General features: G+C 36.6%; 1 protein-coding gene across 3 annotated transcripts in view; it reads left to right on the top strand.

Annotated features, from left to right (window-relative positions):
* Positions 1-25,364, top strand: part of COBLL1 (cordon-bleu WH2 repeat protein like 1) — a 142,003-nt gene that overhangs the window by 67,831 nt on the left and 48,808 nt on the right. For all 3 annotated transcript variants that reach the window (XM_072961072.1, XM_072961071.1, XM_072961070.1), the window contains exon 3: positions 14,905-15,093. In XM_072961072.1, the coding sequence (XP_072817173.1) occupies positions 14,905-15,093 (189 nt within the window). The remainder of the gene's footprint in view (positions 1-14,904; positions 15,094-25,364) is intronic.

Genomic DNA, 25,364 nt, shown 5'->3' with positions numbered 1-25,364 from the left:
AGAAGCCAATGAACATTACTGTCGCTGGATGAAAAATAGAGTATGTAAGCTGAGATTTCTTTGCTTAGTATGCCATTTGTACCTAAAAATAAGGAAATAGGAAGGTAAACTCTTTCACAGAGATATCTAGCTCTTTGTCAGTATTACTTGGTTTTTAATTTCATTGTGATGTTTTAGTTATGATGACATAAATATGATTTTAAGTGGATTATTTATACTTTTTATTAAGTTATTTTCTTTGGGATTGAAAATAATAGTCATGAAAGTAAGAAAGGGATTGTTTCAGATCATTCTTCCCTGAATAAAAGGGATTGTTTCTACAGGAGGATAAAAATGATAGTTTCTGGAGAGTTATACTTATGTATTTATAGCTTAATACTGCTTAGATTATTATTCTGTTGAGAGAATTATTCGTATCATTTCTGACGTGTGATCTGATTTTTTACTACCTTTCTTACAAAATTAAGAGGTAGCTTATGTGTTTTTTGATTGGCCTGCTAGTATTCAAGTTGATGAACTAACAAAATTGAGTTCTGGGCCGCAGTTTCTTAAAGATTTGTCAGTGTATGGATCAGAGTTTTCTAGCAATGCTATGTCTAGTAAGATTGTAGAAGCTCTTAAACTTCAGTGAAATCATTCACTGAGTCAAGTAAAATTTCCATTCCCTCAGTAAAATATGCCGAATGGCTGTTCTTGGCACATTGAACCCCCAAAGCCTGTAAGATACTTCCTAGATTGCCCATACATGCCTTTTTTATAAAAAAAAATCTGTTTTGACTGTTTCCTAACCTGTTAAGGCCTGTTTTTACCATTACTTATTGTAATAATGAAATTTACCTAAATATTATAAACATACGATTTGAATTCAGTAAGAGAGTTGTTTCTGTAAAAGCAAAGTTAAGTACTTCACAAAGAATCTTTGGTGAGTAGGCCTCCTGTACATACCCCTCCCCCCCAAATGTACTGTTGAATTATATGTGAATGAGAGAACTAAAGAATGAAATAAAATGATAAAATCAAGGAATTTGCATTCAAAATGCTTGCAGGTGTCTTGAAATCTATAGCTCACTTAAAAAAAAAAGAAAAAAGAAAAAGGGGAAAGGAAGGCGAGCCTTTGTGTGCTGCTTATGCCAGAAAGACAAGGTGAAAATCCAGTCAGTGAGTACAGTTCAAATATAAAAATTTCACTCTGCATCGGAGATCCATGAGTTAAAATATATCTGTGTATTTTAAATTAAAATAAAGTGCTTAAGGTTTACTTGAACTTTTGATTTCTGACTTTAAATGGCTTTTTAAAGTAACCTACTGATTAGAAATATTAAAGGGTATTTGGTATATTTGCATTCCTTTTTGATCATTATCCTAAATCACTCTTCTCAGATTGTTTTCTGTAAGATAACATTAATATCTATTCTACTTACATATTTAAAAACTCAACAGATTTCTTTCCCCAAATGAATTTAAATATATAAGAAAATACTAAAAATACTTATGCAGTTTTGTGTGTGAGTTTAAAAGTACAATTTTGAACTACACATTGTTGTGTAAGCAGTACTTACGGAGGGATCTTATCTTTTCTCGGGTTTAGGTAGTGAATCCAGTGGAAGTTAAATGTAGTTGTTTTGTGTTTTCATTATACCAACTACCTCTTCCTTTGTTAGGTATTTTAGTCTCTTCAATGATTGGTACTTTGTATCTTGTCTTAAAACAAATATGTTTAATTATATTATTCATTATAGTGATTGTATATTTAATATTTGTACTAACCCCTTGGTCTGTAATTGCAAGAAGAGTTGTTTAATGGAAAAGCAGAATCTTGTGGTCCTCGAGCTGTTTTAATTATAATCAAAATGCTTCTTGGATAATCAATTTGTGTCTGAAGCTGTGTTTTGTATAGTCTGTGTGGCTTATAATTCTTCAGTATCTATTGGTCCTTCATGAATATGTGGTAATTTTAAATGCCAGTGACTTCAGATAACTTTGGGAAATCATGACTTTAAACTTGCCATATGCCTGGTGAGAATTGGCAGTAATTGCCTAGGGCTTGAAATGGGTTAGGGTTAGTGCAAAGATACTAGAAAGAAAAATGATCTTTACTTACTTCAAGCATTTACTACGAATATTAAGGTGGAAGAAACCTCACACATTTTTTGCTATAGCTTCTCATTTTACACATGAAAAGGCAGCAGAAATGACCTTCATTTAGGAGATTAGTATATATTTGATCTAAATATATTCTAAATATATATTTTGATTACCTTAGTAGTTTCTTTTATTTCAGTTACTGTTTTCAATTTTTTTTTGTTCTGTTGTACCATGGAACATAAGATTGTTTTTTGTTTTACTTTAGTAATTCTTAAACACAAAAGGAGGGAGTATTTATTACTTGTCATCCAGCTTCAAAAATGTTTGCCTTTCTTGCTTTAGCTAGCTCCTTCCCTCTCTGCATTTTCTTCTTTTTTTTTCTTTTAAAGAAAAATCCCACCCATAGCCATTTTACTCGTAAGTATTTTATTATGTATGTATGAGTAATAACTTTTATTTTTAAACATACCTTCCATGGTATTATTGTACCTAACAGAATGAATGGTTCCTTCTGCGTTTCATCTAATACCCAGTTTTTATTTAAATTTCTCTAACAGTCACTTTGTCCAAATTGGATTCCGTTTCACACATTACTTTGGTAGTTATGTCGCCTAAATCTCTCACTCCATGTAAGTCCTACCTGCCTGCCTTCTGCCCAGCTTTCCCCGCATTGTCAGTTTGTTAGAGGAACTGAGTTGTAGACTATCCACATTCTAGATTTTGCTAATTATTATGTTTGCTAATTATTATATTAAACAGCTGAACTATTTGAGCATAATCAGGAAATGACTAATTTTTCATTCAAAAGACTTAATTTTCTGTGGAGCTGAGAGCAAGCAAGCAAGCATTTAAGAGCTTGTAGCAACTGTTTAAGATAGAGATTAGCATTCTTCCAGAAATGAGCAGCCTAAGGTGTTCTAAAACTTGATGTATTCTCTGTTATATTTCTCCTGGTAATAAGACAGATAGAAGACAGTGGAAAACTGTGATTTAATTCCTCCCTGAGGAAAAGGTGAAAGGGGACTAGTAGATGTTAGACACAGAGACCCCCAACATAAATGCAGAAACCATGGGTCTGGGGTTTGAAAGTTGTGTCACTTAGTGAACGACCTCTGAGGAGGGAATAACTGAAGTAAGTCTTGCCAGACTTCTTGGGTTTGAAGTCTTACTTGGTCGTATATAGGGTAATGTCTAGGCTGATCTTTTAATGGTTTATTTTCCAACAAAAGAAGCTTTTAGATCAAATACCTCAATGCTTATGTTTATGTGTGTAGTTTACTGACAGTACTGATTTCACATGGAAGCACAAGTAAGCACCTTTAGTAGACATTTAATGAGAATGTGTTTTCCCTATATGCCTCTGTTTTAATAGCATAGGTTTTTTTTTTAATACCAGCATTTTCACTTCTGTATTGATATATCAGATTTGTGTTATGAATAATGATATTTGCATTTTCAAAATAGATTAAGAATTATTTTCATTTGTATGTCTTTCACTGAGTATAAATGAGAGCCTCTTGGCTCAGTAAGATAGTCTGTGAATGCGGTTCTGTATAGATTCTTTAGCAATTAGCCATCAAATGGAACAATATACATTGATGGCAATCATCATTTTTCTTTCCAGTACCTTTGCCTTTATTTTGGTCTACTGGGTCTCAAACTGTTTATATGTACTGGATCACCAGTATATATCACCTGGACCCCGTATGCAGATTCTATTTAAAAAGGTATAGTGTGGGGCCACCCAAGCGTGATTTAGAATCACCCAAACATGATTCTAATGCCCATCGAATTTTGAGAATCACTACTTTAAGATATATTTTTATAGTAAGTTTTTAAATTTTTAAATAGTTTGATTTGGAAGAAGTTGCAAAAACAGTGCAGAACGTTTCCCTCTGCCTTCGCCCAAGCTTCCCCCAATAAGAATGTCTTACATAACTGTAGTAGGTTATCAAAACCAGGGAAGTGACTTTGGTGTAATACTGTTAACTCAGGTACTGACCTTATTCAGACTTCAGCAGCTTTTACATGCATTCAGTATCTTTTAAAAATTTGTTTTGATTTATAATTCTGTGAAATTTTATTACATGTGTAGATTTGTGTGACTTCCCACAATCAGAATACAGAACTGTTGCATTACCACAAAGGATCCCTTATGTTACCTTACTAATTACACCCTGCCTCCAACCCTGGCAGCCAGTGATCCGTTTTCTAAGACCGTAAGTTTGTCACTTTGGGACTCATGTAGATGGAACCATACAGTATGTAACCTTTTGAGACTGGCTTCTTTCCCTCAGCATAATGCCCTTGAGATCATCTAAGGTGCTGAGTTTATCAAGGCTTACTTTTTATTGCTGAGTAGTATTCCATTGCACAGATGCATCACAGTTTTCTCATTCTCATTTTGGAGCACATTTGGGTTGTTCCCTATTTGGGTTTGTTATGAAGAGAGCTGCAGTAAACATTCATGTACAGGTTTGTGTGAACATAAAATTTCATTTCTCTCATGTAAATACCCAGGAGTAGATTGCTAGGTTGTATAGTTTGTGTATGTTTAATTTCATATTATACTGACAAACTGTTTCCCAAAGTGACCGTACCATTTTGCATTCACCTTATATATGCCACATATGAGAGATCTAGTTTCTCCACATTCTTGTCTGCACTTGATACTATCAGTAGTTTTTGATTAGGTGTGTGGCGGTATCTCATGATAGCTTTAATTTGCATTTCCCTAAATGGATAATGATGTTGAACATTTTTTCATTTGCCTATTTACCATTCTTATATCCTCTTTGGTAAAGAGTTCAAACCTTTGCCCATTTTATAAATGGATTCTTTGTTTTCTTACTATTGAGTTTAGAGGGCTCTCTCTATATTCTGGATGTAAGTCTTTTTGTTAACTGTGTTACTCACAAATACTTTCTCCCAGTGTGTGTCTTGTCTTTTTAATCCTTTTAACTGGGTCTTTCACAGCGCAAAAGGTTTTAATTTTTGCTGAAGTTCAGTTTATTGATATTTTTAAAAATCTTACTAATTATGTCTTTGGTATCATGTCTGAGATCCTTTTGCCTAAGCTTTGGTCCCAAGGGTTTTCTCCTATGTTTTGACCTAAACATTTTACGTTTGTTTTACATTTAGATCAACTTTAGGTTAATTTTTGTATAAGGTATTAGTTTAGATTTTAATATTTCTAAACTGTGAGACATTATCTCCAAGTAGTTTTTCTAGCCAGTGTTTAACAAAACTTGTAGCTAGGAAAATTGATTTGGAAAAGTTATTTCAAAGAGTTTTCTTTATCCACATGCAGTGAATGTTGTGCTTTTGAATATGGTTGACTCCAACTCACACCACTCCCCAACATCGATTTAAAACTTTACAGAGACTAATGACTAAATGCTGTTTAGTATTTACCAAAGTACATTTTGGAAAGTAGATGATTGAGATTGTGACTTGAAAGCAACTTTTGCTTTCATTTTGTGGTTGGTTAATGTACCAGTATGTTTGCTTGGCTGACATATACATTCCCACCATTTAATATGCATATGTGCATATATTTTAATAATTATAACACCCACATTTAATGTTTTATATAGTTCCTTACCTAGCATTCTTTTGAAAACAAAAAAGCATCCCAACTAAGAACTTTTTTTAAAGAAAATGTTTTTAGAGCAATTAATTTTAGGTTCACAGCAAAACTGAGCAGAAGATACAGAGATTTCATATATACCCTCCCCCCACATTTGCATAGCCTCCCCCAGTATCAGTATCCCCCCAGAGTGGTACATTTGTCACAGTTGATGAACCTGCAAGGACAAATCATAAACACCCAAAGTCTATCGTTTACACCAGTCATCACTCGATGTTGTACATTCTTCAGGTTTGGACAAATAGATAATGATATGTATTCATCTTTATAGTGTCATATAAGATATTTTCACTTCTCTAAAAATCCTTCATGTTCCACCTATCCCTCCCTCCAACTCCTGGCAACCCCTGGTCTTTTTAGTGTCCCCATATTTTCACTTTTTCCAGAACATAATATAGTTGGAATTGTCCAATATGCAGCCTTTTCAGATGGCTTCTTGCACATAGTAATATGAATTTAAGATTCCTCCATGTTTTTTTTTTATGGCTTGATAGCTTATTTCTTTTTTAGTGGAAAAATGGAAATAATGGAGTAATATTCCATTGTCTGGATGTACCATAGTTTATTTGTCCATTGACCTACTGAAGGACATCTGGGTTGCAAACTAAGAACATGTTAACTTCCTTTTAGGGGTGAAAATTTCTTTCTTTAGATTTATTCTTTCATGTTTTCAGAGAGCATACTGAGTAAAACAATTGTGGATGATTTTTTTTGTCTTAAATTTAATACATATTTAACCTTATTTGAAAAAGTGGAAATATATCTTTATAAAGCTTTTTATACTTAATTTTTATGTGCCAAAGAAAAAAGAAGCCCAAGAAGTTTTGCAGTTCTCTCGCCCTGTATGTGTGTTATTCATTTTTGAATGTTTGAATTGTATTGGAAATCATATTTCTTACCTTTTCAGACTAATTTTCATAAACTGCACTGGCTTTCCCATATACACTGTCTGCAAGGCATCAAATAGAAAGTTCAGAGGAAGCTTTCAGTAGATGATGCTGAGTGCAGTTGCTACTGCCATTTATCACTTACTGGGCGGAAGGCTCTGCACACAGTGAATGCGGTGGCAAGTGAGCTCTGGGTCATGGTTTTGGAGTTTCAGTTTGTTTTTGAGAGAAATTTGCTAATCTCTACAAATGTTTATGAATTCAATAAGATAAAATTTTTTTTAACGCTAGCACTTGTTTAAAGATTATCTGTGTAAAACATTTGCACAGGTCCTGGAACTAGATAAACATTCAGTTAATTTAGTTTTTGTGGGGTCTGTTTAGGACATCTTTGAAATGGTTTGAACGGATTCATTTCATTTTTAAGCTACTGATATTAGAGGACCGCATGTGGTATTTCTTTAATCTACCCAGATTCTTTCTACAGCCTGAGCACACAGTGGGTGCCCAGTTGTTGACTGTCTCATGACTCATTGTTTATATTGCTTTCAAGTCTGTTTTGTCAACTTTGCTCATTTGTTTTGATGAAATTTTTTTATCTCCTTTGATATGCTCATTTCTACTGAAGGCTTTCCTCATTTTCCTCTTGTTGATGTTTGACTTTCTTAACTCTGAATAAAATAAACAACCCACTTAAGATACTTAGGAAAGCCCAGAGACAAGCTGAAATTGCGGCAACGTTTATAAGACAGATGTGAGAAATTTAATTTTTAATTTATAGGTACATTTTCCTACTCTATATCTTCGTCTGTGGGCTGGTTCCTTGAGTGTGTATATACATATGTAAAAATATATTCACTTATATTTGTACATGTTTCTGTAAGTAAATTATATAACTCTGAAAAGTATCAAGGGAAATTTGTTTTCCTTCCTTTCATAAGGAATTTCCTTCTTAGATAAAAGAAAGTAAGAATATAATGGGGATTTAAATTTAGAAAAGTTATTAGTAAACTCTGGGACTACTTTTAAGATTTGTTATATTCAAGGATTCTGAGATCTTCCTGAATTTACACGAACTTGATTGACCTAAGTAGCAACCTTCAGACAGTGTTTCAGAGTTTACAAAATTTCTTAGAAAAGTAAATAATTAACTCTAATGGAATGCCTACTGTCCATCAGGTGTCACGCTGGACCAGTGGTTCTCAAACTTGGCTGCACTTTAGAATCACTTGGAGAGATTGAAAAATAAAAAACCAAACCCACAGCTGGTTAACTCAAAATTTCTGGGAGTGGGACCAGAGCCTCAGCATTTTGTAAGACTCTGCAAGGGAGTCCATTGTGTAGCCAGATTTGAGCACCACTGGGTGAAGAGATGGGTGGCGGTGAGTGTTGGCACTGCTTTTGAGTGTCAGAGAATACCTGCATGAGGAGAGATACTAGATCTGAAGTCTGAGCTGAAGGAGCAGGCATTTGAAGTTCTTTGGTTAAAGGCATATGGGCCGAGGGAGCAGCTCTGCATGTCCCTCAGATGCAGAGGAACCTGCTGTTTCAGGAAGGGACTGAATGCCTGTGTGAATTACACACGGAGTTGAAGCTGAGTCATTAGAGGGACGCTCAGATGTTGGCGGGGGCTGGCTCAGTGATCTCTTAGGCTTTAGTGTACATCAGAGTCACTTGGAGAGTTATCAGAGGTGAATTGCAGGTCTCCATCCCCGGTGTGGCCTGAGAATCTGCATTTCTAACAAGGTCCCAGGTGCTGTTGCTGCTGCTGTGAAATCCGACTTTGAGAATCACCAGGCTGGCTCATCTAGGGCTTTGCAAACCAGGGACGGGATTCAGGTTTTATTCTCAAAGCACTGAGGGACAAGTGAAGGATCAGGGATGTGATGTGATCTGATTGACATTTTAAAAAGATCCCTCTTGACTGCTGCAGAGAAGAATAGGTCTTGAGGGACAAGAGGAGAAGTGGGAGAGACCAGTCAGGTGCAATCCAAGCAAGAGATGACGGTTTAATTGCCAGGATGGTAGCAGAGGAGCTGGTGAAAAGCACACAGTCAGGATATGCTTTAGAGTTAAAATCTCACAGGACTTGATGATGGGAAATAGGAGATAGGGACAGAGAGGGATCAAAATATACCTAGGATGTTTGCTTGAGGTAACAGAGTGGTTAGTGGGGAACCGTTTGCAGGAATGGGAAATACTGGAGGAGGTTTGGATGCATTTGGGGATTGGATGTAAAGAGGAGAATCAAGAGTTCTGATTGTGAGATGCCTATGGGACATTCAGATGGAGAAGACCATGAGATTCTGGGGCATGTAAGATAGAGCTCAATAAACAGGTCAGGTTGGAGACATGAATTTAAGACTTGTAGTTGATGTTTAGAGCCATGGAGTTTCATGAAATTACCTGGGGGTGAGGATTGTAGAAAGAGAAGAGAAAGGAGCAGACAAGGAGCCCTGGGGTGCCCCAACATTTAAAAATCAGGCAAGGAGATGAGGGCATTGAGACTGAAGACTGGCAATGAGAAAGGAAGAAAACAGCAGATTGTATGGTCACACCAAGAAGCCAAGGGAAGAGAATCCCCAGCAGAGGGCTTGAGCAGCTCTGAAATGTGTCCTTGTTGAAATTTAGGAACTTAACTCAAATGTGACCCAGACGAGATGTACCATTTGTCTGTTAAATTTGGGCACGTAGGTGATTGGTGTCCTTGACAAGAGAAATCTCTGTTGAGAGTCAAATAATGCCTTGGGTCTCCCCTCATTGCCTTTCATTACTGCTTAACTTTTGATGTATATATATATTCATTCTGATTAGATATAAGGCTCATCCAGAAAAGGGACCTTTTTGTTCTTACTTGCATACCCTCAGGCATGTAGCACAATGTTATGCCTACCACTGGAGCAAATTTTTGTTTAATAAAATCTTCTCTTGTTTCATTAAACCCAGAAAGAGACTCTAAGAAATCGTTTTGAGGTATTGGTCTCTACTTTATTGTTGAAATGGATAGATTAGGGGCCATGAAAGCATTGCCAGAAGGACCGCTTCCTCAACACTGACCACAGTGCATCTAATGTTTGAGAGCCCTCTGCCCTGAGAGGGGGTGGCTGTTAAATTTCCTTCCAGTCATTAGAATGTAATATTTTAAAACCTATTGTCTTAAGAATTATAATTCCATTCTTATATTTTGTCTTTAATATCAAAGTGGTATTTTGTGTAGTAGTTCTCTGAATCTGTAGGGATACGATATAAATATAGCAAGCAGATGAGATCCCACTGGACTTGAGTGGCTTATTAAGGATGCAAGTATACCTCATGTACAATTGAAAGCTTTTTCCTTTCAAGCTAAGAAGAGGTATTTGAGTAGATTTCTGTTGTTTTGCTGAGCTTCTGTTTTATCCCTTTTCATTTAATTGAAGGATATTAATATTGACAGGGATGGAGTAATGATAACAATGGACACATGATTTTGAAGTGCTTTGTAAATCAAGTGGTTAAAAAAAAACAGTAGTAGTAGCAGGATACCATTTGAATTTTGTGTTAAAGTTAAATTAGGGTATTTTTACAATAGTGCATAATATGAAAATGTACCTTAATTTTCATGATGAAAGTGGAGTATAATGTTGACAAAATTTTAATGAACGAAACAGTGCTTTACTTAAGCAGTAATTTAGTGTGGCTTGTAATTTTTAAGGCTTGATGAATGAATTTTTGCCTTGATACAGAAATGTTTTCTGTCCCAAATATCTTCAGTTTAACCTTCTCTCCACCACCCTTGTGTAAAATTTGCTGTTGTTACTGTTGAAGGTAGTGGCCTCTGAGGAGCAGAAACTGAGTCAAACTAGGCCACTGGTGAAGAAGAGCTTATGTGAAAATCCCTTGAGTAGGAAACTGGCTCGAACATCATTCCTACTTAAAAGGGGTGGGGCACTTCAATGGCGGTCACTGTGATTTTAATATATTAATGAAAACTAGTATTCTTAATCCATAAATTATAGTTGTTATTGCATGTAGATTTCTTACATTTCATTACCCGAATTTCCTGCATTTAGATTGTTAAAAACTTTGATTACTTTCACAATATCTTTGGCTTTGGGTGATATTTGATTTTGTTATTGCTTCAAAGCATCTCAACCAAAAAAACTTCAAGTATTGGTAAAGATGTGGGTAGGTAAAAGGCATTTTAAAGATTTTGCTGGTGAGTAAAAGGTCAAATAAATTAACAAAGTCTTAAAGGTACTTGGGATTCAGGCCCAATCCAGGCCTCTGCCTGGTATTCTCTTTACTAGACTACACAATGTAGTAAACAAACTTTAACTAGATAGACACATTCCTGAATTTAATGTAAATAGATCACAGTTGGAAACCGATTTATAAATGATCCTACACCTCTCTCTGCCTAAATACTTCTTTTCTTTGAAGAACTGAGTCACATATCTCTTCTCTTTGAAGTGTAACTCCGTACCTGCCTCACACCCCCACAGAGCTCATTTCAGCTTGCTCTCATTGCTCTGAAATTTCATGCTTACCCATCAGTTTTATGCCACTTCTTTCCTTGCTTTGTGTTTGATGTTTACTTACTTACACATTGCATTTTGCATGTTGGATTTCTGATTCATCATGGAATAATACCCACTATGCTTTCCAATTTTCAGGACCAAAGATGACAAATGCTTTATTATTTAAAGTAATGGGGAACACTAAGCTGTTCCCAGTAGAAGTTCTATGTAAATAATATTTCAACTTGTGCTTTGTTTTGCTTCCCTTTTTTTTTTTTTTGTTGGCTTATCTTAAGTAATTTAAGGTGGGTTTTCATCATAGACTCAAAGTACTTTAGGAAGTAAGACAGTCATACATACTTAGAACATTAAAACTGTTTGTTGCAGTCTGCAGTAGACAGGGAAAATGTCCTAGGGAACTGTGATTCGATCTGGACCTTGAGGGTTAGATAATATGTGTAAAGGCAGAGAGGATGGGGAGGGCATTCAAAGAGGAGCAACACTTGGAAATGGGAAGATGCCTTCGATGATGGAAGTAGGGGGCGGGAAGGTAATGGTGGCAGCAGGAGTGCCTATCAGACCTTCCATGGTGCCACTCCTCTTGAAAGCCAAGTCCCCCGTGGGCAATTTGCTCATGATGCTTTACCTCCCTGCATGCGGCACTTGGGCTTGTCTTCTGATCTTTCCCGTGAAACTCTTCTAAAGTCCTAAGGTTCCCAATTATCCTTTGCTAATAAATCCAGTGTAAAGTAAAATAAAAATAAAACATAATACATTCATTTCTAAAATCTAATACAGGCAATCCATATGTAGCGTGGTGGTAAGAACTTTTTTCCTTCCCAGTTATATGCTTAAGTAGCTAATTTTTGTGGGAAGTATTCATTAAATTCATTCATTCATTAAATATGAGGGCCTGCTATGTGGCAGACATTGTTCCAGAGATTCTATACATTAGCAAACGTGTGACACTGGGCAGTGGGGACGAGTCCCTGTACTTATGGAATCAATTACTCTAATGGAAGGAGATGTGATAAACAAATATGTCAGTTGCTGATAAGCCCTCAGGCAAAAGTAAAGCAGAGAAACAGAGGTGTTTTCTTAAGGCCTGGAGCAGACCCTGTAGAGGGGACCTGAGTGTGTTCAAGGAAAAGACAAGAGTTCATAGGATTGGAGTGCAGTGAGCCCAGGGAGAAAGTGGGAGAGAGGAGACTGGAGAGTCTAGAGGTAAGGGAGGATGGATTGTAAAACTCTAGATCTTATTTTGGGTGAGGTCAGAAGCCAATGGAAGGTGGGAAAGGAAGTTCGGTGATCAGACTTAACATTTTAAGAGGATCACTCCAGCTGCTGTGTTGAGAACAGAGTGTAAAGTGACAAGGCTGGGAGCAGGAAGACAGGTCAGCAGCTTGAACAGAGGTGTTTGGTAATCAAAGTTGTCAATGGATTCTGGGTCTATTTATAATATAGAGCTGGCAGACTTGTCAAATGGATTGGATTGGATGTGTGTGAGAGAGGAGATTTTTGGCCCAGGCAACTGAAAGAATTATGATTTACTGAGATGGGAAGATTTGGAGAGGGAAAAATGTGGTTTGGAAAAGTAGGGAAGAGGAATTGGAAGTTAAATTAAGTTGGAGATTCCAGTTAGTCATCTGAGTCCAGATGTCAAGTAGGCGTTGGGTTTACAATCTGGAGTTTGAAGGGAGAGATCCAAGCTGAATATTTGGCATTTAAGATTTCTTCATATAGATTTTATAAAATTCTTGTTATATTTATTGTAACAATTTAAAAAATTCATTTGTGTTGCTACTGTGGAAGAAGTTTTTTCTTTCATTATACTTTGACTGGTTTTTGCTTATGTTTACATAGGCTATTGACGTTGGCACGTGTACCAAGCCACCTTACTGAATTCTCTTATTTATGAAAGCTTTTAAATTGATTCACTGATTTCTCGTCTCCTTTGACTTCACTGTGGAATTTCACCCAACTCTTGAATACTAAGAAGTACCACTTTCATGGCTCGATTTGCTTTTCTCTGCCTAAAATATCAATTATTTCTTGTCTTTCCCTGTGAGTTTCTATTCATTCCCCCAAACCCAACTCATGTTTCCCATCTGTAAAACGCTTCTGGATTCCAGGGAGTTTCTCTTCCTATGAGCTTCAGCTGTACCATCTGTGTTCCTATATTGGAACAATCATCAAACGTTATTCCAGTTTTGTATGTATCTGTCAGTCCTTTTGGGGTAGGAGAACTGGTCTTGCTATCTTTACATCTCCAGTGTTTAGCTGAATCTGCTACATGATTGTTGTTATAGGATAAATATTGGTTGAATAGATGTGTGGTCAGTTTTGGCAGATTAAAAACATTTAGAAATTGGATAAACTTTTTCTTCATATAGATTTTATAAACATATATATTCAAATACTTACAAAAGTTCATTTTTGTCACTATTGTAAAAATAAATTTTTTCTGAAGCATAATATAGCTATGTAGTTAATAGTCCTAAAAACTAGAGGCCTATTAGTTTAGTAAGTTAATGTGCAATGTAGGAAACTTGTTTCTGCTTTTTCATGATGCTGAGTACACAAAAATGCTTGGATTTGTGAGACCTTAAATTTTGAAAGTACTGAATGGCTGGATGTTACATATTTACCTACAAAAAAGCCCTTTTATCTTGCTTGGTTTTTATTTTTGCCTAGGAGAGGGAAGAGGGAGAAATTAAAATCTGTATCTTCTGAATATAAAGTTTTTGTTCTCCCAGAAGCAAGCTGGGGGTGGGCAAAAATAGGTGAAGTCGGAATTACGAGGTACAAACCTCCAATTATGAAATAAATAATTAAAAGCTCTAATTTTCAATACTTAAAAAAAAAGTCCATATCCTTACTTATAGTTACTTTATGTTCATCATCATGTCTCATTTTTTTCAACCCATCAAATCATTGAATTAGCCCATGTGACTTTTTAAAGAATGCCTACTACTGTTTTGTTATAAATTAGTGAAGGGGTTGTCCTAGTAAGTGACAAACTTATTTATTGGAATAGTTATTTATAACATTTTTAATTGAAACAGAAACATAATTTATCAAATAACCTATCACAGTTCATTGTTCATTGCTAAGCACAGTGGGAAACACAGCATACTTCTTTCTTACAGGGAGTAATAAACATAGGCAGAGAGATGAAACCTGGTACCTAAGGGGAGAAATGGAAGAAAATGTTACATTTAAGGAATCTGCTGTATGTGCCGCATAAGGAGACACTGAATATGGAGGGGTGGGAGGAGGGTGGTTTCAGCTAGACTTCGAAGGATAGGTAGAGTTTATCTGGATAGAGAGGCAGAATTCGCTTGGTTGGAAAATAACAGAGTGAATGGTACAAAAGTAAGAGCTATTATGAGGTGTGGAATGAGATACTGATCTCCATCCTGAGACAGTAAGGGTTTTTATAATTTGTCACATCAAAGAAAATGCTATACTTTTGCTTTGCTATGGTGAACACACACTAGTTGAATTTAATGAAGGCCAGTATCAGATCTCTTTGTGATCATGTTTCTTTGTATTGCCAAGTAATGCAGGCATATTGTAGAAAACAAACAAAATATGATGATTTAAAAAGGCAAAAAAAAAATTAACTCCATCATCCCTAGTAAACTGACAATTAACATTTTGATGCTTTTTTTCCCTAGATGTGAAAAACATATACACACATTTGTGTTTTTATTAAATAGATTATATGAACAAGTTATTTTTAAAATACATGTATTTTATGCTCTGTGTTTTGTTTTTATTTTAGGAGAAAACCAAAAGCCAAAGCACCACTTCCTCCAGCTGAGACCAAATACCTTGATGCCTCGTCAGCTGACAATTCTGTAGAATCTTCTACTTTTATCATGGAACAGAAAGAAAACACGATAGATAAAGACATTGAACTCTTAGTGGTTCTACCTGGGGATATTATCAAATCTACTACTGTTCATGGCAGGTACGATGGGGTGAATGAAATACCAGGACTTCCCTTTCTTCTTCTGTAATTGAAACCCTCTGTTGTATACTTCTTGATTTTTTTTCTTTGACAGAACACTTCATTCATCACTCAGTAAAAAAAAGTAAATGCTGCAGGGTATTCAAAGTTTTTCTAACAGTGTTTGAAATATCAGATCTATGAACACCAGTGAAGTGACTCTTGAAATTTGGAACTATGTTATATTTTGTTAGTCATTTAATACGTTTTTTTTTTAATAGCCTTTCCCAGAGGAATGATAATCAGTTGCATTGATTTTGTATGTCAAACTTACAAAGCAATCCAGGGATCCATGAAAAAACCCTTTCCTGTCCTTTCCAAATTACTCTTTCTCTTTTAAGCTGCTTTTCCAAATTCGATTTTGCAGAAGTTACAAACTACTCTTAAAATGTACTACTCTCTCATTTATCAAAACAGATAAATATATCTGTAAAACTAGCAGGATCTTTCATGTCATTGAATGACTTAATAAATTTATTAAAAGTGTGGATACATTTAACAGAAATGTAAAGTTAAACTTTAACCCAGCAAGAAGGGAAGATGTGATTTAGGAGATTTATATTTTTAACACGTGACTAAAAATTGGAAAAATGGAATAAAGCCAAGTGTAATTTTCCATTTCATTTTGAAGTGGAAAGTTACGTGAGTTGCGTACTTGGTCTTGTTCCACCTTTCACCTCAACTACCTGTTTGTTATTGAGTCCTGTTTTAGAAATTTAAGCTGTTTTGACCTTAGTATTACGTGTGTGTGTGTGTGTGTGTGTGTGTGTGTGTAGAATAAAAGAAGAAGTAAGCAACATATTGGGTATTGCACTTTTCCAATGTGGTTTTGTCTAAAAGAAACTCATTCAAGATAATCTTAAGACTTACCCTTAAGATTATGTATAACTTTATGAAAGTACATGAATATAGAACAGTTCAGCATTAGCAGGCAGTACATAGCATTGTGTATTAAATTCTCATTAAATTTAGGTAATTTGCATTTTGCCATTTATTTTGTATTGAAAGTAGTTTTGGAGATCGCACGTTGAACCACACTTAGGAGGCTGAGAACCCTGTGACTGACTTCGGAGTTTTTCTACCTCAGATGCAGCTAAACACCTGGGTTGTGCCTCTTCTGGGTGAGGAAGGAAGCTTGTAAGTGAGGGACAATGGCCATCATATCATCTTCAGTCCTTGAAATCATACCATTACCTTGGTTTTAAAGTAATAATGTAGATAAAGTAAAAACGATAATGGATATGGCTAGGGATGATAAAGGCAATTCTTCGCATGTTCCCTGAATTCAAGGTAACTTAAAAAAAAAGTCGGTATTTTTCCGAGTTCTCCACTGATGCTGACAGGTAACATGGTTTCATCATCAGTGCTGCTTAACGTTATTTCTTGAACGTAGCCGTCATCTGTTTGTATTGCTGTCTACCCTCCTATCCGCCCTCTGTGTCCTTTAGATTTCTTTTTTTTCAACCTCAGTCACTGCAGTATTAGAATCACGGGTTTCCTCTCTAGCCTGTCACCCATCATTACTTTAGAGTTTTCCACATACTACCCTGAGCTAGCTTTTCTTCCGTTTCCTTGCCTCTAAGAAGCTACATCCATCGTCCTTTCCCCCTGTGCACCTGGACGGTGGTGTCTCGTCACCCTGAAGTTGTTCTGATACTGAGATGTTAGGGCTCCCTCTTTGACACAACCGTTTTGAGATCTGGCATATCCACTTTTTCTTACATCGATTTGTTCTTCATCCTCCTTATAAGTCTAATTCCTGACCTCTCTGCAGATTGCTGTGTTGTTCTTCATATTTGACTTGGATTCTGCAGCAGTCATTCCTACTGCATTTATACTGAAGAGGACCCCAGATTTTCCCCACCCTTTTGACCTTCCGGTGTGTTTGCCTCCCAGGTTCCTAAACCGGAGTAACTTTCTATCAGTCAGCTTTTTGTTTCTGGGCTGCCAACTGTTGTTGAATTGCCTCAGTTTTCTTATCTATAAAAAGGTTTTATAACTGAATTGTTGTTGGGATTAAATGAAATATTATCAGTGCCTGGCACATATTGGTCTCCTCCATTTTGTATTGAGAATTATTTTTCTTAACTCCGGGCTCTCTCCACTTACTCTCCACCCTCAGGTTAATCTGACTGAAACACCCCTCTGTTTGTGGCACTCCCTTTGATAAAAGACTGCAGGGACGGCAAGTCAGCACCAAATTAAGGAAGTCCAAGCTACCAAGCCTGGACGCTGGGGCACCTTATTTTCTTCTTCTCTGAGGTGAGGCAGGCTTTCCTTGCCTACTACCCTTTGAATATCTTAAGCTTCTGCTGCATGTGACTCTTCCGTCCTACAGAGTCTCTGCCTTTTCTACCTCCACACTTTTGGGAAGGTTTTTCCGTCTGGAGTACCTTGCCACCCACATTTTCTCCAGTTATGTCATGGTGCTCAAGGGACACTTTATATAGGCTCCCTGATCTCCCCAGAATGAACTGTTAGCTCTGACTTCTAAACTCTACTGAAACTTAAAACCAGGAATGGTTATCACATCTTGTCCTATCCTATAATTTATATGTGTGTCTTATTTCTTAAATAAACCAGAAGCTCTATGCAGGTATCATTACTTTTCTTCATGTGCTTAGCACAGTTTCTTGCAATGTAGTAGGCATTTAATAAATTCAGAATGTCTCCCTAAACTGTTGTATGTAGATGGGGGTAGCAGCTTAAATGGTGTGTCTTGAAGCGGCATTTGGGTAGGCCCTCGTTGCTTTCCCAGGAGCTTTTAAATAAAGATACTTTCTTCAGGTAGACTGCAAGGCAAGAATGCCCCCAATTCTGATTGCTTTTAAAATTCTGTTTGGGGCCCCAAAACTTCAGAGAGCAGAATTTGTTTCATATCCGTGTTTTTACTAGGGGCTTTGATTTAGGAACTTTGTTCCTAATAGTTTTATCATTCAGGACTGACTCAAGTTGTAGACACTATGACTTGTTTTTTTTTATTTTTAGTGTTTATGATTTAAAGTGGTTCTGTGATTCTGGATATCTTAGGAGTGATTCTAGATATTTCAGAGTGCTATTCATGATACCTTAAGACTGTGATTTGGGGGTATCTTGAATGTTGCAGCAACTGCTGGCTCATTTTTAAAAAACTCAGTGTTTAACAATAACATCAACAACAAAAATGTATAAATAGAAAAATACATTCCTTCTGAAAAATGTTAGCTCCTGAATGTGAAGACCCATGACATAGATAACCTAAATTTCTTTATGGTCTTGTTACTGTAATAACAATAGGAATAGGAAAAATTTCAACAAAATGATACAGGAATTTGGTGGGGGCGTAGGGAAGAGTAATTTTAAGTAAGTTTAAGGACCGGAGGTTTTCTCAGATAAATCAGAGTTCTATATGGCACTGTGAAAGTTCTCTAATACAATTTTTGAGATCATCTCTTCTTGATTTGTATAAATATTCCTTGTATATTCATTTTGATGGCATTATACATGTATATTTCCTTTGAAGAATAATATCAATATTAGACTGAAGTAAATATTTAGAAAACTTATCATATGCTTCATTTAACTTTTCAGACTTCTGTTTTCCTCAAAATGTATTCTTGGGGAAGATTTCTGCAAGTTTTCCTCTCTCTTATTGTACAGCTCATGCAGAGGTATGCTCAGAATGTTCCATTTGCGAGAATGTAATGCACAGCATTATCTTCAGAAGAATGTACTTGTTTGTACATTGATTTTTTTTTTCACCAAAGAGCTTATTCAGATTAGGGAACACAATAAAGTTGGAGGTGGTAGTAGATGTGCTCCGGGGGAGACTAAAAACTTATTATCCTGAATCAGGTTAGTAGCCTTCTGCAGGCTTAACAATCTCTTGGTACCAGAGCTTAATGATACCACCTCTTTAATGACCAAAACTCCCCCTGCATCTGCCATCCTGCCTTCTGATCTTTTGCTTACAGTGAGGGTAGCTGCAGTGCCAGCATGAAAACTCTTGAGCATTTCTGTGTCCTGCTATCATGGATAACTGGATTGAATGAAAGAGAATTAAAACACTTTAGTTAAATGTAATATCCATTATACTGTAGTATTGGTAGATATGTGTGTACACGTATATATAAGTGTGTGTGCTGGTCGAGTAAATGGCCTTTTTTCACCAGACAGAGCAGTTCTCTGCTTTACTAAAAGTGAGGATTAATGAATCCTGCTTGTGAGCATTAGCGACCAGCTGCCTAGGGCTGTCCTCAGAAAATGTCATACCTGCAGAACAGCATAAACAGTGGTGCCTACCAGGATTTGGGAAAAGATAATTTTTAATGAAAAGAAGCGTATAGGTTGACCTGTTCCAGACACTACAAGAGAAAAAGAAAACATGTTGGTATGTGTGCACATCCCTCCAGGGCCTTACCTTATAGTCAGGTGTCTGCCCAGTACGTAATCCTTTGTCATCAAGTGAGTGTTTGTTCCTTTTTCCTCTTTCTTTTTCTGGAACACTTTAAAAGCAGTTCTCATTTGGGAAATTTGATAAAAGATTGACATGAATCCTCTTTGTTTGCCTAGAGGGAGAGTATTCATGGCTATACTAGCATACTCTCTTGTCCTGTAGTTTATGATATTTTCTGCCCTGAATGCTATAAATAGGAATTAGTTTTGATTTGAGCAAATCTGAGAGTACTAGGAATGAAAACACAAATAAAGAAAGCACAGAACTTGAAGTTAGAAACCTCAGGCTCTATAGTTTATTCCATAACTTGCTACGTGACCTCAAGCAAGCCGCCTCACCTCTCTGGCCTTTCTGGCCAGAGTTTTGACTCGCACTGGGTGGGTCAGAGAACAAGCTCAGGAGTGTTTTACATGGACTACAGTGCCACCTACTGGGAAAAAGTAAACTATGAAAAGTGACAAGATAGTACTGGATCAATGTGGGTCAATTTTTGTTTTAAAAAAATAGTGATACAAAGACGATATGGATTTCAGAAGTGTTTCAGAATTTCATATATACTTATATTTATTGAGAAGAGTCAAATGACATATGGGGTAATTACATTATGTAATAAGCTAGTAGATTTTAAAAACACATTGCTGAGAATCTATTGCATGGCACACTCACGTTGAATGCCATAAGAATGCTTAAATTTTGATTTAGATACTTATTCAACGGAAGCTGCTTAAAGTTGGGATTTCACTGGTAGCTTATTTAAGTGTAAAGTGCTGCCCGAGTTTCTACCTGATGGTTATCCTGCAGTCTAGGCTCAGGTAATGCCCCCAGCAGCCTGGAGCCAGGGTGCATGCAAGCCTCTGGTGACTGATTGCTCTTCTGGTTGGGCAAGGGTGACAGAATACACACAGATGGCCTCCAGTGTCATTCCTAGGAGGGTCATCCTCACCACCTTCCCTTCTCTGGCATCTACACCTTATAACAATGACTCTTGTTAATTTTATTTTTAATTTTTATGCCTATAAATGCAATAGTTGGACATTACAGAAAGTAGGAAAATACAGATAAGCCAAAAAAACCTTAAAACACCATGTCATTATTCAGCAGACAGATTACAACTATTAACATTGTTGTCTCTAACCTTTTATCCACACACATGTGCACAGATACACACACACAAATGTATATCTACGTACCTACCTCTATAGGCACCCTTTTCTCTTTGCTAGTGTGGTATCATATTGCACATTCTGTCTTGTAACCTGCCTTTTTTTTTCAGTTAATGATTTCTAACTTTCATGTCAATAAAATTTTATCTTATTCTGTGTCCGTATTTGAATTGCCCCAACTGCAGTGAGATATATTAGTAGTATTTCTGTTTTTATAAGGGGTGTGTGTATGTGTGCTTAACAGATATGTTCTTAAATCACAATTTTTATGAAGATAATTATTTATAATTAATCTTGAAAATAACATCCAAGATAAATGATCAGGTAGAGTTTAGGTGAAAATGGGGAATTTCATTTTGTTTTTACATTGAGAAATATGTTTTTCATATTTAAGACCTTTTATCAATTTAATACTACTATGATCTATCATTGTCTTCAAATTTTAATTCTGTGTTACTCTCTTCAGAATGTTTCCTAATGCATAATTCAGTAAGCACTCTCGACTCTGAGGTTAGGTTTATTTGTTTTATGTACCAGATCCACTTCATTTCATGCACACAAGTATGGTTAGAGAGCGTTACTTGATTCCTGAACTCATTATTGAACTAAGTGGGTTAGCTTAAGATAAACAAACATCAGTAACAGTGGGGAATGTTCTAAAAATTCCCGTATTGCTGTTGATAAGTTTAATTGAGTTGTTGGTATGCACTTGTAAGGGACAGCTGGAACCAATTCAACTCAACTCAGTTTTGAGGAAATTGGGTAAAATACTTTATCAGCTACTGGGGCAGATTTAAATAATCATACTAAAGAAGTATCTTATTCATAGAGTTCAGCCCCTTATCAGATGCTTGAAATCCATCTAGTCATAGCAAGTACTTACCATCATGCATCCTCATTTTCCTATGACAGTCCCTCTTTGTACCTATCATCCCAGAGTAATTCCCAACGGTGGCCCCCTTTCGCTCTCCGGTGTCCCAAATTGGATGATAAATTACATAGCAGTCCTTTTGGAAACTCACCAAGGCAGTTGTGGAGCTCCTCTGAAACCTCTTCGGTGAACTGTGACTTTGACTTTTGATACTTAAAAACACAAAAATGAAAGTCTTGTCTTATCTAGCAGGTGATAAAGCTAGGACAGAATTACCCTTAATATGTGTTATGACCCCACCAGGGTCACTGTGGATTTAGGGGCTAATTTAGTGATGTCATCAATCTATGAACTAAAACTGCAGCAGACAGCAGATAGCCTGTTGCAAACCATCCACCCTATCCTGAATCCTGATTTATGGGGTCATGAAGCTAAGATGCAGCTGGATGAAGAGTCAAGACATTTTAATCCTGACTGCACCCTCATGTGATGCATGCCCTTCATAATCTGGTCATGTGACTTCTCTAACCACAGTTTTTTCATTGGTCAAGTGGGAGTAGATTTGTGGTGGTCGTGAGCTCCGATGAGTTAATAAATTTGAAATTAATACAAGGGGTTATTATTTCTAAAAGGAGTAGGAAATCTCAGCAGTCTCTTCCATTTCAAAGAAGAGTTAAAAAATGTTTTTAAAAATCTACCCTCTAGGAAATCATTTTACTTTACAAGAGAAGAAAAAATCCATAAATAATATTAATACAAAGTGGACTCTGTTAAATAATATAATAAACCAAAATCCAAAGTAATGTAGCGAAATAGAGGAGAAGACTGTTTCTTATTTGAATGAGGAAATGATCAAACTCAGCCAGTCCTTTTCAACTGTTAATTATTTGGCTGGGTTTCAGGTGGACTGCTGGCCTGTGCTCCCACCTTAGCAAACAGGAAAACATGCGTCCTTTCCGTGGTGACCCCGTGTTGAGCCTTTTAGCCAACTGCTGCAAGGTGCATCAGCTTAGGATAACTATCCTCAAACCAAAATTGTTGTTTTTGGTAGAAGTAGCTTGGCATCCAGGTGGATAATTCTAAACCATACTCAAGAGATGACTGTTTTCCGTAGGAGCATTTTGTGACTAGTTAATCCCAGAAGCAGCCCTGCTGCATGTGGGCCCTGCCTGAAAGTTAATGTCCTACTTTTATAGTGTTAGGGCTCCTGTATGTAGAGCTAGCTGGTCAATAATTCCCGCCCTCAAAATCAGCAAGGTCAAGGTCACCTCATCTGTGCTTTTAGTGCCAAATGCTGAGCCTTCAGTTAAATACTTCAGCCAGTTAAACTGGTCTGAGGCTGTCTGGGGGAAAGGTCTTAGCCCAGCTTAATGCTTATGTCCCACCTCTCTGTACATATGCACTACAACAAGGCTACTAGTCAAGTTTGTTCATTAGAAAACAAAAACCAAAACAGCTTTCTCACCTATGTGGTTTTCTTGGAAAGCATGTGAATCTTCTTTCAACAATTTTTCCTTTGCATGCAGACACTGTACAGACAAATCAAATGCATATTGTCTGCTATATGTTTGAGCTCATGGGTGTTGAAGCAGAATTACCTAATAGATAATCATTGGTTCCTATAAATTCCTTATTCAGTGACATTCACCTTACTATGTCCCTGGGAAGAAAGACTGTAAGAGGTGGTCCTGCTAGAGAGGAGTTCATGTCTAGATATCAATGGAACCCAGTTTACATCTTTAGAACATTCTGCTCTTACAGTCTCCAAAATGTTGACCTGAACCCCTATTCCACAAATACCCTTTGTAATATTATTGTAAATTCCCGAGGGTTTATGTTCTTGGAGCTACCTTTGGCTCTGACTTTATATCTTATTTTTGGATTCTTAGTTTCTAGTCTCTATTTTTTGAAATTTCTTTTCTCTCCTTGATTTAACCCCTCTTAAAGCTACGAGGACCTTAGCAATGCTTTGTGGGTCACCAGGAAGAGGTTAGTAAGCATATCACATAGCAAGTAACTTAAATTAGCATTTTAGGCTTCCTGTTGAGTCCTTTCAGCAACCCTGCCACTTGGTAGTGTCTCTGCAATCCTGGCCTCTTTCTGCTGGTTGGCTCCATTTTCTGTCTTTTGAGTAATTTTACCCTTTCCTTCTTGCATAGAATTTAATCAGTCCTGTCACCTCCCTACAAAATATATCTGGAATCTGACTAGTCTAAGCGACCACCATCTCTCATCTAAATTTTTTGCAGTAGCTTTGTAACTTCTCCCCAGACTATTCTGAATACAACAATCAGGATATAATCCTTTTAAAATGTAAAGTAGTTTGCATCACTCCTCAGAACCCTTCTGTGGTTTTCTATCTCAGTTCATAAAATCATGAAAAGTTTTCACTAGGCCCTTCAGCTCTATAAGATATCATGTCTACAGCTTTCACCCTAGCAAGCTGGTTTCTGTTTTCCCTTAAACACAGGGAGCATACTTCTGCCTCAGGGCCTTTGCATTTGTCAACCCTGCCTGGTATGTTCTTTCCCCAGTATCTCATTCCATTCAGGGCTCTGTTCTAATGTTTGTTTTTTCAATTAGGACATTTTCTAATCTTCTTCCTTATCTTATTTTTCATTGCAGCATTTATTGTTATCTGATTACTATACAATTTACTTGTTTCTTTATTCTCTTCTCCCCACATCACTGGTTTGAAAACTGTAGTATGTGTCAGAATCAGCTTCCCTTGCCTTATCCCTAGAGCATCTGATTCAAAGATCTGGACTGGGGCTTGAGCATTTGCATTGGTAACAAGTTCCCAGCAATACTGATGCTGCAGGTTGGTGAATCGCACTTAGGGAATCAGTGCACTAGAGCTACTCTGTCCGATAGAGTGGCCATTCACCACATGTACATTTAAAGTATTTAAATTGAATTTAAGTGAATTCAAATGAAAAATTCAGTTTTTTGGTCCACTCGCTCAATGTATTTCAGGTTTTCAGCAGCCATATGTCGTGACTGGCTACTCTATTGGACAGCACAGAGACAGCAAATCTCCGTCACTGCAGAAAGTTCTCTTGGGCAACACTGCTCTAGAACAGAAACTACATGAAGGTGGATTTCTTTTCGGTTTTTTCCCCTCAGCGTTATATTCTCATATTTATATATCTGGCCCATTGGGCTTACTTTAGTGTAAAGAATAAGGTAGATACATAACTTTTATTTTTCATCAGATTTTTCCCAGTACCAATTGTTGAAAATTCAGTTCTTATCCCAGAAATTTGAAATATCATTATTATAGGCAGTATTAAATTCCCGTCTGTATTTACATCTGTAATGGAACTTTCTGGTCTTTTGCATTTATCAGTCTGGAGTTAGGAATATTTTCTAGACAAAATTGGGATCTGGAATTACTGAATTAAAAATTGAAACTGGAATTATAGAGTGAGAGAATAAGATCATAAAAAGTTCTATGACTTATAGTTGCCTTTCCAAGAGTCGTTTTTATTAGAAAACATTTAGACAGTGAATTCAAAGGTCATGACATGGCTCTAGTCGGAATGAAACTTCTTTGCTATGAAATCCGGTATAGTGTGCAAAGGTTATAGAAGACCAAATTGAGGAAGACCAAATAAGGGAATAGGCCATTATTAGAATATTCTTGGCCTGTTACCCACTATCCCTTATTAAATTAGAAAATTTATATATCACATATAGAAATACAGTAATTCATTAAGGCATAGCAGAAGGGTTAAATAACAGGTGTGTATAAAGAGTATTA

This window comes from Vicugna pacos, chromosome 5 (genome assembly GCF_048564905.1).
Source record: "Vicugna pacos chromosome 5, VicPac4, whole genome shotgun sequence".
Taxonomy (NCBI): domain Eukaryota; kingdom Metazoa; phylum Chordata; class Mammalia; order Artiodactyla; family Camelidae; genus Vicugna; species Vicugna pacos.
The sequence above is the reverse complement of the archived record's forward strand: the minus strand, read 5'-3'. Positions and strand labels throughout refer to the sequence as shown.